General features: G+C 44.2%; 1 protein-coding gene across 5 annotated transcripts in view; it reads left to right on the top strand.

Annotated features, from left to right (window-relative positions):
* Positions 1-17,294, top strand: part of fuz (fuzzy planar cell polarity protein) — a 36,246-nt gene that overhangs the window by 5,007 nt on the left and 13,945 nt on the right. For 2 of the 5 annotated variants that reach the window (XM_043679529.2, XM_043679530.2), the window contains exons 3-8: positions 2,456-2,540; positions 5,214-5,282; positions 6,039-6,143; positions 8,228-8,431; positions 15,505-15,600; positions 16,230-16,336. In XM_043679529.2, coding sequence (XP_043535464.1) covers positions 2,456-2,540; positions 5,214-5,282; positions 6,039-6,143; positions 8,228-8,431; positions 15,505-15,600; positions 16,230-16,336 — 666 coding nt within the window. Of the gene's footprint in view, positions 1-2,455; positions 2,541-2,629; positions 4,016-5,213; positions 5,283-6,038; positions 6,144-8,227; positions 8,432-15,504; positions 15,601-16,229; positions 16,337-17,294 lie in introns of those variants that run through there. The other 3 variants (XM_043679532.2, XM_087978240.1, XM_087978241.1) reach the window with 3 other exon arrangements.

Below are 17,294 nucleotides of genomic sequence, written 5' to 3'. Positions count from 1 at the left end.
CTATCAGCATTCCGTAAAGACCACTCCCTCCGTGACTCCCTCGTCAGATCCACACCCCCCACCAACCCAACCTCCACTCCCGGCACCTTCCCCTGCAACCGCAGGAGGTGCAAGACTTGCGCCCACACCTCCCCCCTCACCTCCCTCCAAGGCCCCAAAGGAAACTTCCATATCCGCCACAGATTCACCTGTACCTCCACACATATCATCTATTGCATCCTTTGCACCCGATGTGGCCTCCTCTATATTGGGGAGACAGGCCGCCTACTTGCGGAGCGTTTCAGAGAACACCTCTGGGACACCCGGACCAACCAACCCAACCACCCTGTAGCTCAACATTTCAATTCCCCCTCCCACTCCACCAAGGATATGCAGGTCTTTGGACTCCTCCATCGTCAGACCACAGCGAAACGACGGTTGGAGGAAGAACGCCTCATCTTCCGGCTAGGAACCCTCCAACCACAAGGGATGAACTCGGATTTCACCAGTTTCCTCATTTCCCCTCCCCCCAGCCTGTCTCAGTCAAATCCATCAAATTCAGCACCGCCTTCCTAACCTGCAATCTTCTTCCCGACCTCTCCGCCCCCACCCCAGTCTGACCTATCACCCTCACCTTGACCTCTTTCCACCTATCACATTTCCGACGCCCCTCCCCCAAGTCCCTCCTCCCTATCTTTTATCTTGGCCTGCTGGACCAACTTCCCTCATTCCTGAAGAAGGGCTAATGCCCGAAACGTCGATTCTCCTGTTCCCTAGATGCTGCCTGACCTGCTGCGCTTTTCCAGCAACACATTTCCATCATTGCTTGAGCAGAGAGCTGGTATACACACACACACACACAATGGGCCAATTGGCCTCATTGTGTGCTGTAAACATCCTGTGGTTCCAATTACATTCTTTACATTTTTCCTGTTGTGTTCCTTGGACATTTTTTGAAGGATGTAAAGAAAAGGTTCTGAAGATGCGTTACTAGACCCGAAACACTAACTCTGCTTCCTCTCCACAGATGCTGCCTGACCTGTTGTGTTCTTCCAGCAATTTCTGATTCTGTTTCTGGTTTTCAGTATATGCAGTCTTTGGGTTTTTTTTTTGTTTAGAAAAGGAAATGTTTCTTGCTACAGGAACCCATCTTAAAAAGTCCAACCCATGCATTAAAGGGATGTGAAGCCTCCAGTCCAGCGACGAGATTTTCCTGTTTACCCCTTTGTGCATCATTGAAACAATTTACAGTCAAATTTAGCCATCAGCTGTTATAGGTTTTCTTGTTCCTTGGATATGCTTAAGTAGTGCCCAGAATGGTCCTGCTTTCTAATAACAGTAACAGCAATTTGCCTCTATGTAGTATCTTCATTTTAAAAAATTAATTTAAAACAGATGTGGGCATTGCTGGCTGGGCCAACGTTTATTGTCCATCTCAAATTGCCCTTGAGAGCATGGTGGTGAGCTGCCACCTTGAACCACTCCAGTTTGTATAGTGTCGGGACACCCACAGCTCTGTCGTAGGAGGGAATTATCATAGAATCCCTACAGTGTGGAAAGAGCTCATTCATCGCATTGAGTTCACACAGACACTCCAAAGAGCATCCAACACAGCCCCAGCACCATACCTTATCCCCCTAACCCTACATATTACCATGGCCAATCTACCTAACCTACAAATGTTTGGACTGTGGGAGGAAGCAGGAGCAACTCGCCAAAAACCCTACAGACATGGGGAGAATGTGCAAACTCCTTATGGACAGTAGCCCGCTGGTATTGAACCCGGGGCCACTGACATCGTGCCACATTGTTTGCTGAGTGTCAACTCAATCCACTGTCTCCACCTCGATGACAAATTAATCTTGAATAGAGCACAAGCTGTCTGCTCTTTGTAACCCAGTGCTGCATAGCCGACAAAGCTAAATTGCCCCACAGTGTTCAGGGGTGTGCAAGCTAGGTGGGTTAGCCATGGTAAATGTGGGGTTCTGGGGATAGGGTAAGGGGGGGAGCTGGGTCTGGGTGGAACGCTCTTCAGAGGGTCAGTGCAGACTTGATGGGCTAATGGCCTCTATCTACAAGGTAGGGATTCAGTGATATTTTCCCAGAGTTGGCATTACCAGCCACTAGCCAGTGATTTCCTAATGCGGAGTATGTAGCTGTCAGTTGAGCTCAAAGAGTTGATGACCCAAAAATAGCTCACTGACATTCATGGCATTGGCATACAGGGTGAAGATTGGAAACTTGGACAAAGCACTGAAGAGCAGATGGCCTGTGGTCTTCAGGAGGCAAGAGAAGAACAATGACATTTAAAGAATATAGAAAATTATTTTAAAATGAATTTATATTTTGGTTTGCGTAATGCTCACTGTCTGTGCTCGAGAGACATGTTAGCCAACCCTCCAGAAATAGCTGCGCAAAAGATGTGCCAGACATATCGTCCATATTGTGCTAACAGCTTGTTTCCATGGTTACGCAGCATCACACTCATCGCCATGGCCTCTGAGGATGATGCAAGTGACCTTTACCTTAGCCGCCTGTTGGACAACGTCTTCAGTGCCATGGTGAGTCCACAGGGCGACGCCTTATTTGGATTGGCAGTTTTAAAAAGACACTTACATTGACTGTGATGGACAACAGGGGTCAAGAAAAGGCTCTCAGATGTTTGTGTCCTGCTGCCCAGCTTTTTATTATGGTCAATGATACTATCACTGATGCCTAAGAAAGGTCAGTGCAGCAAATGGGGGAACTGCAGGCATGGCGCTGTTGTTGCTGTCCTTATCAATATGTGGCTCAATCTGTAGTGCTGTCACTTCAAAATCAGAGTGTCGTGGCTTCAAGAGCTGCACCACTGGAGATATCAACACAAAATTCCTGGCTGAGTACTGAGAGGCCTCCTGCGTTGTCTGGGGCAGTTCCAGATGAAACCTTAACCCTGTAGGCCTTCTAGAGTACTTGTAAATACTGACATTATTTTGAAGAAAGACAGGGGGAGTTTGGCCAATATTTAACCTTCAATCAGTCCCCAGAAAGGGCATATATCCAGTTTATTTTGCATTGTTGTTCATGGGAGCTTGCTATGTGCAAGTTGGCTGTCATGTTCCAACAGTGGCCACCCTTAAAAATTGCCACATTGGTTGTAAAGCATTCTGGAACATGCTGAGGTTATGAAAGGTGCTGAGTCTTTGTTCCAAATTTGGGCCAAAGGCAGCCTGCTGGCAATCACCTGCAACTTCTTTGATGCCAGTAACAGATGTTGGACATGGAGGGTGGTCTGATCCATGCCACTAACAATGCTCACACATAAAAGGTCAAATCTGAACTGAAAATAACATTTGACGTACGGGCTGCTCAGCATGAGGTGTGGGTGACTGCTGTGATTGTCGCATAAGAACTGTATTTCTGAGCCCAGTTCTTCCTTTAATGTTTAGAATTTCTCATGCTCGTGTTCAGATCCCTCCATGGCTACACGCCTCCCAATCTCTGTAGCCTAATTCAGCTTCACAACGTGGAGGCACAGCGTAATGCAGCTGGTAAAAAGCAAAATGTTGCAAATACTGTAAATCTGATTGCCATTTTGGAGAAGATTTGTAGCTCAGGTTGTGGATCAGGTTGTAAGTTTTCTCACTGGGCATGAGAGCAAATCTCCCAGCTCGCGAGCAAACTTACAACCTGAGTGTAAATCTGAAAATAAATCAAAAAATACCCGAAATATTCAACTGTTGAAGCAGTATCTTCAGAGAACAGAACAAAATGGAAAACTTTGGATCAAAATCCCTGCACAGAAGAGTTCTACTTATAAGTCATTGATCTTGAACATTAACTCCTCGACAAAGATGCTTTCAGACCAGCTGAGCTTTTGGAACATTTTCTGGTTTTCTTCTAATCTAAATGGTTGCTTGGCAGAACAGAATCCAAGTGTTGCTGAGAAAGCAACTTGCACTCATCAGGACAGATGCAAGAATACCAAATCAAGAAGGAACAAGAATTCATGCTGCATGACAGGAAGGTGCCGATTGGGGTTGGCAAGTGGACTCAGGTAGAGATGTTATGATGTGCCAGAGAACTATTAGTTGCCAAGTTTTAGTGTAAACTATCCAGAAATTGGCAGTGAACCCCTCCTCCTGCAGAATGTTTTAGGCAACATGATGGCACAATTGGTGGCCTCTCAGCACCACGTACTGGGGTTTGATTCCACCCTCAGGCGACTGTCTATTTGGGTTTGCATGGTCTCCCCCTGTCTGCATCAGTTTCCTCCTGTAGTCCAAAGATGAGGAGGTTAAGTGGATTGGCCATGCAAAAGAAAATTGCTCTGTATAGTCCAGGGGTGTGCGGGTTAGGTAGGGTTAGCCACGATGGAAAAAATCCATGTTGGGTACGGGGATGGGGTGGGGTGTGTTGGTTGCTCTGGGTGGGATGTTCTTTTGGGGTGGGGGGATTGGTGCAGAGTCGATGGGCCAAATGGCCTGTTTCTGCACTGTAGGAATTCTGTGAATATGTGATTCTATTTCTTGTTGCCTTGGTGAAGGTGATGATGAGCTGTCACTTTAAATCCATTATGTGCTGTTCGAGAGGAAATTAGACCATAATCATAATTAGTAAGAGCAAAAGCAAGCCATTCAGGCAACTGAGTCTGTGTCTGTATTCAGTAAAGTCATGGCTGATCTGATCATTCACAATTCCATCTCCTGCTTTTTCCCTCGATTCCCTTACTGAATAAAAACCTGCTTACCTCAGCCTTGCATTGTTCTGCAATTTTGACCTAATATACTGAAGGAATGGCAATATATTTCCAAATCAAGATGGTGTTTGACTTGGAGGGTAACTTGCAGGTAGTGGTGCTCCCTTTCACTTGCTGGCCTTGTCCTTCTAGATAATAGAGGTCGCCAGGTTGCAGTATATCTTGTAGTTGGCACTCACTGCTGCTGTATGTTTGGTGGCAGAGGGAAGAATGTATGTTAAAGTAGTGGAGGTGCTGCCAATCAAGCAGCCAGCTTTGTCCTGTATGGTGCCAAGCTTCTTGAGTATTATTGGAGCTGCACCCATCCAGGCAAGTGGGGAGTATTTCACCACATTCCTGACATATGTCTGTAAATGGTAGACAGGCTTTGGGGAGTCAAAGGACGAGTAACTCGTTATTCTACAGTCTCAGCTGTATTTATACAGAGAATCCCTGTCAGACTGGAATCTGTTACTGGCTTTGGTAGAACTTAACTTTTTATTTCTGATTTTGGAAGGTGCTGGTAATTGGTTTGGATGATCTGGTGAACCTTAAAAACGTGGAGCGAATGAAGCGGGAACTGCGGGTGAGTGAGACTGTGGAATGATGTTGTTTGGTTTTTAACCAGATTTCCATGGGAGTTGGAAGGTGGTGGGTACAAAGCCTACTTTAGAGACCTGACTGCAAAATGCAGACTGATACTCTTGGTAAACTACATATCCATATGCCATCCTGAGCGGATGTAGAAGATCCCACGACACTCTTTCAAGGCAGAGCAAGAGATTCTGCCTGATGTCCTAACAAACTATTGCCCCTCAGCCAGTCTTGCTAAACTAGTCATTTATCACACTGTTGCTTATGCGTTGACCAAGATTCCAGCTCCTGATCATAATCCTTGAGTGGCTCTCACCGAGAAGGAGGATGACTAGCGGTACATCAAGAGCATGAGAGAGATTTTCTAATCAACTTGCTCAGACATATTATGAGACACCACTGGAGCTTTTGGGAGTTGAGCCCCATCAGAGGTAGACACACTACCACTCCTCCACAGGAACCCACCAACAGTACGTGATTCTCAGTTGGAGTTGTAATAGGCCACGTAGTTCTGACAGTCCAGTCAGATCACTGTAATACAATTTCTGGGTAAATTGAAGGAAGCTAATTGGTCTGTCAGGAAGAGTACCTGAAGGGAGTGTAGTTTAAACTTAATACTTCTGATACTTGATTCCTGTGATGTTTGGTTATACGTTATTGGTATCCTTGCTCATGTTGGTGATAACTATTTTGGTTGGGTTCCTTTTGTTATGCATCGGAGCTGAGAATTCTCTTGCTGTTTTCCTAGGCCTGCTACAAGCTGATTGACAGTTTCCTGGCTGCCTCAGATTGGATGGGGGACCTGACCCAGTGTGTGGATTGTGTGGTGTCTCCACACACTGACATACTGCAGGTCAGTGATGGCAGGGGAGTCTTACAGACCGTGCTTGCTCGTTTCATGAAGGACAAAACGGCAGGGAATGGGGAATCACCTTGATGATTCTGATTGAAAAGGTCATACATAATTCAAATTTCTAACATATTATTTGCACAGCATTTCTTAAAGCACTTTTTAAGAAGTGAGTATAGGTGGAAGCACAGATGAAACTCATTTAAAACAAAAATCTTCCATGGCATTTGTCCAAATACATTTTTTACACATTCCTAATCACCTTTGAACTCACTAGCTTGCCATTTGAGAAAGCAGTTGAGTCATCCAAATTACTGTGGGGCTGGAGTCACATATAGATCTATTCAGGTAAGGATGACAGATGTCCTTCCCTAAAGGACATTACTGAAGCAGATGGGTTTTTATGACAATTGATAGTTTCACGGTTATGATCACTGAGATTAATATTTAGTTCCAGATTTTACATATTAAATGCAAATTCCACCAGCTGCCCCTGCTGGGATTTGAACCCATGTTTCCAGATGATCCATGTCTGATTGTCTGGGTTGCTGACCCACTGATGTTATCACTATGCCACTGTATCCCCATGACGTGGAGAGTGGACCTTGATTGACTGCTCTTTGTGGCTTATTGCTAGCCTTAATTACTCCCAGCTCAGCTACTGCAGGAGTTAAATGCAGAATAAAGCTCTACGTGCACTGTCCGAACAACAGTCCTAAATGGCAGGACTCTAGGAACCTCTGGAACAGAGGGATGTTGGGATGCTTGATCACAGATCCCTGAAGGTAGCGAGGCAGGTTAATAGAGTAGTTAAAAAGTCATATGGGATGTCTTTATCAGTTGTGGCATAGATTATAAGAGCTGGGAGGTTATGTTGGAGCTGTACAGAACTTTGGGCAGGTCATAGCTGGAGAACTGTGTGGTGTTCTAGTCTGTGCACTGCAGGAAGGATGTGATTACACAGGAGATGGTGTAATGGAGATTCACTAGGAAGAAAGGTCACTGGACCTGAAATAGGCGAAAGTGGGTACTGCAGATGCTGGAAATCAGAGCCAAGATTAGAGTGGTGCTGGAAAAGCACAGCAGGTCATGCAGCATCTGAGGAGCAGGAAAATTGATGTTTCGGGCAAAAGCTCTTCATCAGGAAATGCTTTTGCCCAAAACGTTGATTTTCCTGCTCCTCAGATGCTGCCTGACCTGCTGTGCTTTTCCAGCACCACTCTAATCTTGACACTGGACCTGAAATGTTAACTCTGACTCCTTTCCACCTGCTTAATTTTTCCAGCAATTTCTGTTTTTGTTTCATATTTCCAGCATCTGCAGTTCATTTGTTTTTTTCACCAGGATGTTGCCTGGGAAGGAGAATTTCAGCTATAGAGAGAGGCTGGATTAGCTTGGGTGGTCTTCTTTGGAGCAGAGAAGGTGGAGGAGGGACCCTTTTGAGATGTATAAGATTATGACAGGCACGAACAGAGTGAATAGAAAGCAGCTGCTCCCCTTAGTTGAATGGTCAGTAACAAGACGTGAAGTTTTAAAGTGGTAGGCAGAAGGTTTAGAGGGGACTTGGCGAAAAACTTTTTCACTCAGGTGGTGTTGGGGGTCTGGAATGTACTGCAATAAATGCTTTCCTAGTCAGTAGTATCAACATTGAAAAACAACTGCTCGGGCAGAGTCAAATGAGGAGAAAATACTTCCCCCTGAACTGAAGCCATCAAGCAATGTCCTTTAACTGCAGGTTGAGAAGAATATTCCTTAATGTGTCATTCCTTGTCTAGATGAAATGGAAGTTAATGTTTAATGGGAGCCAGGGTAATGGAAGGTAAACCCGCCAGAAAACTGAGTTGAGACCCAAGTTTCTATAGTTCCTTACAGGTGTCAAAGGAATGTCTTCTGCTCAGTGTGACTTGAATTGCAATTTACCAGGTCTCCACAATGAAAAGTGAAAAAATACAGCCTGCACCCTCAGCTCAGCTACATCTTTGTGCTGTGGACCGTGGCATAGAGGTGGCCATTAATCCTTTTAGTGTTTCTCCAAATACTGCATTGTTCTAAATATCAAAACAGTTCTTGCCTCTGATCTGCTTCAGGAGGCGTTGGATGTATTTGTTGCTGCTGCAGCCTCTGAGAGTAACTTTGGGTGCCTTATAGTCATGGACAAGGTCGTAGTGGCAACAGAGAAGTGGTGGCGGCTCGCAGCACAGGAGATCATGTTGTTGGCATGGCTGGTGGGATCCCTGGCACCCAGCACATCACGTGACTACCCCATCTACCTGCCTCACGGCAGCCCTACGGTAAGTAACCAACTGCGTGTTGGGTTGGTACTCTCTGCCCATGAAACTTTACTTCAGTTGTCCCAGCGTTTTGTAACATTTTACTGTCAATGTGCACTATTGCAAATTGGTATGTCAACATTTCCCATTGCAATAAATAGAGTTAGGTTTTGACAACAGGCAGTGGAATTTGCTGAACGGAGGAGCAAATTACTGCAGGTGCTGGAATCTGTACCGAAAACAAACAGTGGTGGAGATCGCAGCCACTCAGACAGTGTCCATGGAAAGATAGCAAGCTCTGATGAAGAGTCATCTAGACTTGAAACATTAGCTTGCTTGCTCTCCATGCTTGCTGCCTGACCTGCTGTGATAGAATCATAGAGATGTACAGCATGGAAACAGACCCTTTGGTCCAACCCGTTCATGCAGACCAGTTATCCCAACCCAATCTAGTCCCACCTGCCAGCACCTGGCCCATATCCCTCCAAAACCTTTCCTATTCATATACTCATCCAGATGCCTTTTAAATGTTGCAATTGTACCAGCCTCCACCACTTCCTCTGGTAGCTCATTCCATACACGTACCACCCTCTGCATGAAAAAGTTGCCCCTTAGGTCCCTTTTATATCTTTCCTCTCTCACCAAACCTATGCCCTCTAGTTCTGGACTCCCCAAACCCAGGGAAAAGACTTTGTCTATTTATCCTATCCATGCCCCTCATAATTTTATAAACCTCTATAAGGTCACCCCTCAGCTTCCGACACTCCAGGGAAAAAAACCCAAGCCTGTTCAGCCTCTCCCTATAGCTCAAATCCTCCAACCCTAGCAACATCCTTGTAAATCTTTTCTGAATCTTTTCAAGTTTCACAACATCTTTCTGATAGGAAGGAGACCAGAATTGCACACAATATTCCAATAGCGGCCTAACCAATGTCCTGTACAGCTGCAACATGATCTCCCAAATCCTGTACTCAACACTCTGATCAATAAAAGAAAGCATACCAAAGGCCGCCTTCACTATCCTATCTACCTGTGACTCCACTTTCAAGGAGCTATGAACCTGCATTCCAAGGTCTCTTTGTTCAGCAATACTTCCGAGGACCTTACCATTAAGTGTATAAGTCCTGCTAAGATTTGCTTTCCCAAAATGCACACCTCACATTTATCTGAATTAAACTCCATCTGCCACTTCTCAGCCCACTGGCCCATCTGATCAAGATCCTGTTGTAATCTGAGGTAACCTTCTTCGCTGTCCACTACACCTCCAATTTTGGTGTCATCTGTGAATTTACTAACTATACTTCTTATGCTCGCATCCAAATCATTTATGTAAATGACAAAAAATAGACGACCCAGCACCAATCCTTGTGGCATTCCACTGGTCACAGGCCTCCAGTCTGAAAAACAACCCTCCACCACCACCCTCTGTCTTCTACCTTTGTGCCAATTCTGTATCCAAATGGCCAGTTCTCGCTGTATTCCATGAAATCTAACCTTGCTTATCGGTCTCCCATGGGGAACCTTGTCGAACGCCTTACTGAAGTCCATAAAGATTACATCTACTGCTCTGCCACCATCAATCCTCTTTGTTACTTCTTCAAAAAAACTCAATCAAGTTTGTGAGACATGATTTCCCATGCACAAAGCCATGTTGACTATCCCTAATCAGTCCTTGCCTTTCCAAATACATGTACATCCTGTCCCTCAGGATTCCCTCCAACAATCTGCCCACCACCTACGTCAGGCTCACTGGTCTATAGTTCCCTGGCTTGACCTTACTACCTTTCTTAAACAGTGGCACCATGTTAGCCAACCACCAGTCTTCCAGCACCTCACCTGTGACTATCGATGATACAAATATCCCAGTAAGAGGTCCAGCAATCACTTCTCTAGCTTCCCACAGAGTTCTAGGGTACATCTGATCAGGCCCTGGGGATTCATCCATTTTTATGCTTTTCAAGACATCCAGCACTTCCTCCTTTGTAATATAGACATTTTGCAAGATGTCACCATCTATTTCCCTACAGTCTATATCCTTTTCCACAGTAAATACTGATGCAAAATACTCACTTTCCCCATTTTCTGCGGCTCCACACAAAGGCCGCCTTGCTGATCTTTGACGGGCCCTATTCTCTCCCTAGTTACTCTTTTGTCCTTTAATGTATTTGTAAAAACCCTTTGGATTCTCCTTAACTCTATTAGCCAAAGCTATTTCATGTCCCTTTTTTGCCCTCCTGATTTCCCTCTTAAGTATACTCCTGCTTCCTTTATACTCTTCTAAGGATTCACTCGATCTATCCTGACATATACTTCCTTCTTTTTCTTAACCAAACCCTCATTAGTCGTCCAGCATTCCCTATCCTATACCTACCACCCTAACAGAAATATACTTTCCTTTCACCCTAACAGGAATATACTTTCTCTGAATTCTCGTTATCTCATTTCTGAAGGCTTCCCATTTTCCAGCCATCCCTTTACCTGTGAACATCTACCTCCAATCAGCTTTCAAAGGTCTTGCCTACCCTGGGGATTTATTCACCTTTATGCGTTTCAAGACATCCAACACTTCCTCCTCTGTAATATGGACATTTTGCAAGGTGTCACCATCTATTTCATAACTTCCTATATCTTCCATATCCTTTTCCACAGTAAATACGGATGCAAAATACTTGTTTAGTATCTCCCCCATTTTCTGCAACTCCACACAAAGGCCGCCTTGCTGATCTTTGACAGGCCCCATTCTCTCCCCAGTTACTCTTTTGTCCTTATTGCATTTGTAAAAACCCTTTGGATTCTCCTCAACTCTATTTGTCAAAGCTGTTTCATGTCCCTTTTTTGTCCTCCTGATTTCCCTCTTAAGTATACTCCTACTTCCTTTATACTCTTCTAAGGATGCACTCGATCTAGCCTGTCTATACCTCACATATGCTTCCTTCTTTTTCTTAACCAAACCCTCAATTTCTTTAGTCATCCAGCATTCCCTATCCTATACCTACCAGTCTTTCCTTTCACCCTAACAGGAATATACTTTCTCTGAATTCTTGTCATCTCATTTCTGAAGGCTTCCCATTTTTCAGCCGTTTCTTTACCTGCAAACATCTGCCCCCACTCCGCTTTCAAAAGTTCTTGCCTAATACAGTCAAAATTGGCTTTTCTCCAATTTAGAACTTCAACTTTTAGATCTGGTCTATCCTTTTCCATCACTATTTTAAATCTAATAGAATTATGTTCGCTGGCCTCAAAGTGCTCCCTCACTGACACCTCAGTCACCTACCCTGCCTTATTTCCCAAGAGGAGGTAAAGTTTTGCATCTTCTCTTGTAGGTACATCCACATACTGAATCAGAAAATTTTCTTGTACACACTTAAGAAATTCCTCTCCATCTAAACCCTTAACACGGTGGCAGTCCCAGTCTATGTTCAGAAAGTTAAAATCCCCTACCATAACCATCCTATTATTCTTACAGATAGCTGAGATCTCCTTACAAGTTTGTTTCTCAATTTCCCTCTGACTATTGTGGTGTCTATAATACAATCCCAATAAGGTGATCATTCCTTTTTTATTTCTCAGTTCCACCTAAATAACTTCCCTGGATGTATTTCCAGGAATATCCTCCCTCAGCACAGCTGTAGTGCTATCACTTATCAAAAACGCCAGTCACCCTCCTCTCTTTCCTCCCTTTCTATCCTTCCTGTAGCATTTGTATCCTGGAACATTAACCTGCCAATTCTGCCCATCCTTGAGTCACGTTTCTGTAATTGATATGATAGCCCAGTCCCATGTTCCTAACCATGTGCTGCATTCAGCTGCCTTCCCTGTTAGGCTCCTTGCATTGAAATAAATGCAGTTTAATTTATTAGTCGTACCTTGTCCCTGCCTGCCTTGACTGTTTGACTCGCTTCTGTTCTCAACTGTACCAATCTCAGATTGATCTCTTTCCTCACTATCTCCCTGGGTGCCCCCCACCTTACTAGTTTAAATCCTCCCAAGCAGCTCTAGCAAATCTTCCTGCCAGTATATTAGTCCCCTTCCAATTTAGGTGCAATCCGTCCTTCTTGTACAGATCACTTCCAGCCCAAAAGAGATTCCAATGGTCCAAAAATGTTATTCCTTCTCCCATACACCAGCTCCTCAGCCATGCATTCATCTGCTCTATCCTCCTATTCCTGCCCTCACTAGTTCGTAGCACCGGGAGTAATTCAGATATTACTACCCTTAGGACCTCCTTTTTAAATTCCTGCCTAACTCTCTGTAATCTCTCTTCAGAATCTCAACCTTTTCCCTTCCTATATTGTTGGTTCCAGTCTGAACAATGACTTCTTGCTGGCCCCGCTCCCCCGTGAGAACATTGTGCACCCTCTCTGAGACATCCTTGGTCCTGGCACCAGGGAAGCGATTCTGATTTTTCGCTGCTGGCCACAGGAACATGTCTGTACCTCAGACTATAGAGTACCCTAACACAATTGATCTCTTGGAACCTGATGTACCCCTCATTGCATTCGAGCCAGCCTCAATACCAGAAACTTGGCTGTTCATGCTACGTTCCCCTGAGAATCCATCACCCCCTACATTTTCCACAACAGCATACTTGTTTGAAATGGGTATAGCCACAGAAGGCTCCTGCACTAGCTGCCTACCTCTCTTACCTTTCCTGAAGTTAACCCATCTACGTGACTGTATCTAAGACTTTCCCCCCTTCCTATAACTGCCATCCATCACATACTGTTGCTGTTGCAAATTTCTCATTGCTTCTGTCTCTCCAACCAATCCATTCAATCTGATAAGATTTGCAACCAACAGCATTTATCGCAGACATAATCCAAAGTAACCCTTAAACTCTCTTTAAACTCCCACATCTGACAAGAAGTACATATCACTGTACTAAAGGCCATTTTTGCTCCTTCACAATCTACAGACCCAGAAAATAACACTGTCTTATTCCTCTACAAACACTGCCCCAAGTTAAATGATCTCCAGCACGCTTTGTTTTTGGAGGAATTTGCTCAACTCTGTGACAAGTTTAAATGGAAAGCTACTTACAGCGCTATGTACAATTTGCTAAAACCTTTTATAATTTTATAATTCCTATATCATATTTCAGCCAGCATCTTTTACCATAAAGGATGCTCTTTCTGTATGGGATGACATTGGATTTAACAATCCTGCATTGCAAAATGTGTTTTTTCATCCTTTCACAGGATGCAGATTTCACTGGCTAGTCTGGCATTTATTTCCTGTCACTGGATGCCCTCCAGAAAGGGGCAGTGAGCCACTTTCTTGAACCATTGCATCTATGTGGTGGGCGTACATAATGGGTATGCGTATTGTGATGTTAAGGAACAAGTTCTAGGATTTTGAGCCAGCCATTCTGAAGGAGCAGCCATTATTTTCCAATTCAGGACAGTGTGCACTTGGAAGGGAGTTGGAGATGGTGATCTTCCCCGGAAATCTATTGTCATATGCCATCCCCACGTGGAAGGCTAACAGGCTGACTGAACTCAGAACCACGAGGAACAAGCCTTGTCAGTGTCACCCACAAATTAACTTATAAAGTAAAATACATTTTCACTTTGCAGTGAGGAATCATTTGGTAGCAATCGGGCATCCAGACACTAGCTAAGCTTGTATGATCAGTTGTCGTTTGCCTCCTTTTGCCCCTTGGCTGAGATCACCTCAGTTGGCATAAATTAAGACAAGCTTCTACTTGTTAACATTCGTTTATTCTTTCAAAAAGCTTGCAGTTTTCATGAGGAGCTTTCGTTTTTGTTCTGTTTCACAGGGGATTGAATCACTATCTGTTTGCACTGCCAACTTTTCAGCAATGTAAACCTGTCTGGGTTGCCTCAGTTTTCAATGTTATAATATCTCTATTAAAGGAGGAGATGCCTTGCAAGATATGGTTTATATGGTATATTTATAATCAATTGTTCAGATATGCCTCTGGAGCAGGTGGGACTTGAACCTTCTGTCTTAGAGCCAGTGACACTACCATTCCAAAGCTCCCCTTCACTTGCTTTATAAGATGATACAATCGTGGTTAATCATTTCACATTGTGCTTTAGTTTTTCTGACGTTCTATCACAAAGGTGTTATCGTTTGTTGCCGTCCAGGTCTGTACTAATCACCATCCCACCAGCATTTCACCTCGATGGGTATCCTTCAGGGGAGAGCCTCAGTGGTAGATGCTGGCTGGTTGCTTAACAGTGGAGGCATCTGTCATGAAGCCGAAATGTTTTTCTCAAACATCTATCTGACCTCGCAAGACAGGGCACTAGGAGTTGATTGAACAGAATAGGCATGACCTGTCTAGAACTTGGAAAACTGAGAGATGAACCTCATTGAAGTCTATAGAGGTCTGTGAGAATGTAACAAAGTCGATGCTTTGTTGTTTGGAGATTTTAGAATTAGGAATCAAAAGGGCCTGACCATTGCGAACTGGGATGAGGATAAAGCTTTCATTCTGAGGGTTTTTAACTTTGAAATTCTCTACCCCAGAGAGCTGTTCAAGTTCAGTGATTGAATGCATTCAAGACTGAGATGGAAAGCGTTTTGATCATTGAGGGAGAAGGTAGGGAGTGGAGCTGAAGCCAAATGTTAGCCGTGATCTTATTGAATGGGCAAGCAGGCTGAAGGGGCTGAATGGCCTACATCTGCTCCCATTTATGTTCCTGTGTTTGTACTTCTTGTTTCAAAACTGAAACTAATTATAGAACCTCTTTCACCATATTGTCAGTATAGGTCTTCCCTTTGATTTAGTTCAAATAAAAATAGTTGCCAAAGAGCCAACAGAATACCAGAAGTACTGGAAATCTGAAACAAAACAAAAAGCAAACAGCTGGTAATATTCATCAGGTCGGGTGATGTCTGTTGAAAAGTTGTTAACCTGAACCTTTTAATTTCCCTCTCCATTGGGGACAGGTGTGTGCTTTCATTAATTTTGTGTTTTTCTACGAATTTTCTGTTTGCTACTTTGCTTTGTTAGTCAGCGATGGTCACTGGTATTATTGAGCTGGTGTTCTAGAGGTCAGAATTATGCAGTTAAAACACAAACACAGCCACACACACAGATCTCACCTTCAACTCTCTTATTCCAGGTACCCCACAGGCTATTGACCTTTCAGCTGGTCCCTGGAGTAGAGGTGTGCCTGCTGTGTGGACCAACCCCATCCTTGCAGCAAGTTCAGACTGAGGTGAGTTAGCTTTGCTTCCCATCTTTTGCATTAATGCTGTTCATGTGTCAATTTTAAGAGTGAGTCAAGAACAAGGCAGTGCCTATTCTGGAGGGAAGGAGCACCCCTCCTCCTATGCCGACACTCCTCCATACATTTGTTCCAGCTGATAGCAGATAATAGGGCTCCTGCAAAGCTTTCATATATTGTCCAGTTCTCCCAACTGTCTCTGTCCTCTTCATTCTATTGTCGTTTCACTGCCATTGTCTCATTTACCCTTCACCTCCCGACGTCCAGTCTCTCTCTCCATGTTGTCATGGCCAGCTCATGGTTGAAATTTAACTCTGGATTGTTCAAAGCTCAAGGGAGCAGAGCTGTGTGATAAAGTTAGGTGGCCACATTGATTATCACTGACTGTACTCTGATTCCAATTCATCAGCACATAAGCTTTAATTTATTTTGTCCCTCTTGCTGCTAAGCTATTTGCAAACGTTGTCAGCTATTTTGTTAGAATTGCATCGAGAGCGATTGATTGGAAAGACAGTTAGTCCCTTGGACTTGGAGGTTTGGAAGGTTGAATGCCTATTCTATTTGTTTTTTTAAATAGTGCACTCTCATAATTAGATGTGGATTTACTTTTTTCCCCTCAGTTAGTTGAAAGATTCTGGAGCCCACTACTGGAACCTTTAAAGACCTGCCTCAGGGTACATCAACGCTCCTTCTCGGCTGGTATTCCTTTACACCGGAGCATCCTTGGGTAAGTTTAGATTAGATTAGATTAGATTACTTACAGTGTGGAAGCAGGCCCTTCGACCCAACAAGTCCATCACCGACCCGCTGAAGCGCAACCCACCCAGACCCATTCCCCTACATTTACTCCTTCACCTAACATTATGGGCAATTTAGCATGGCCAATTCACCTAACCTGCACATCTTTGGATTGTGGGAGGAAACTGGAGCACCTGGAGGAAACCCACACAGACATAGGGCGAATGTGCAAACTCCACACAGACAGTCATTTGAGGCGGGAATTGAACCCAGATCTCTGGTTTCTGTGAGGCAGCAGTGCTACATAGCACATCAAACCAGTGCATCCAGTCCACAGGCATTGTACAAGTCACAGACACTTTAACTTGTCATGGATTCTCTAAATGATTTCCTTCATCTTTTCAAGATTAGTTCAGAGTTTTTGTTTCAAAGTTTTAATGCTCGCAATCCACAACTTCCACACGGTTAATGCTGTGCCCAGTCCTCATCCTTCACACATTGACATTCTTCTATCGACTTACCTAGAGTGGAGTTTCCATTTCAGCTCCAGTATAAGTACAGTAGGGGTCAGATGCCATGGATGGCTGGTTTGCAATGTGGTGACAGCAATAGCATGGGTTCAATTCCCACACCAGCAGAGATTACCACGAAGGTCCCATCTTCTCAACCCGTCCATCACCTGAGCCATGGTGACTTCACGTTAAACCACTACCACTTGTCTCTCTCTAATGGTCCCCTAGGACAGTGGCAACTTTACCCATGAACAGGAAAGTTGGGTTCATTCATTGGTCCAGGTGTTTCTTCCATCAACAAGTGACAATTCTGCAAAGCATCAACATCCAACTCTTGAAAACTGTTTTCATGTTTAGTGAAAGGGACAAGAAAAAGCTTCATTGATTTCTCCGTTCCTGTCTCACTCCCCTTCCTCCCTCTCTCCCCCTCTTTTC

The sequence above is a fragment of the Chiloscyllium plagiosum genome, unplaced genomic scaffold (genome assembly GCF_037043375.1).
Source record: "Chiloscyllium plagiosum isolate Xiang-an unplaced genomic scaffold, Cpla_swu_hap1 HiC_scaffold_33, whole genome shotgun sequence".
NCBI lineage: Eukaryota > Metazoa > Chordata > Chondrichthyes > Orectolobiformes > Hemiscylliidae > Chiloscyllium > Chiloscyllium plagiosum.
Note: the sequence above shows the minus strand (reverse complement) of the source record. Positions and strands in the feature narration are given on the sequence as shown.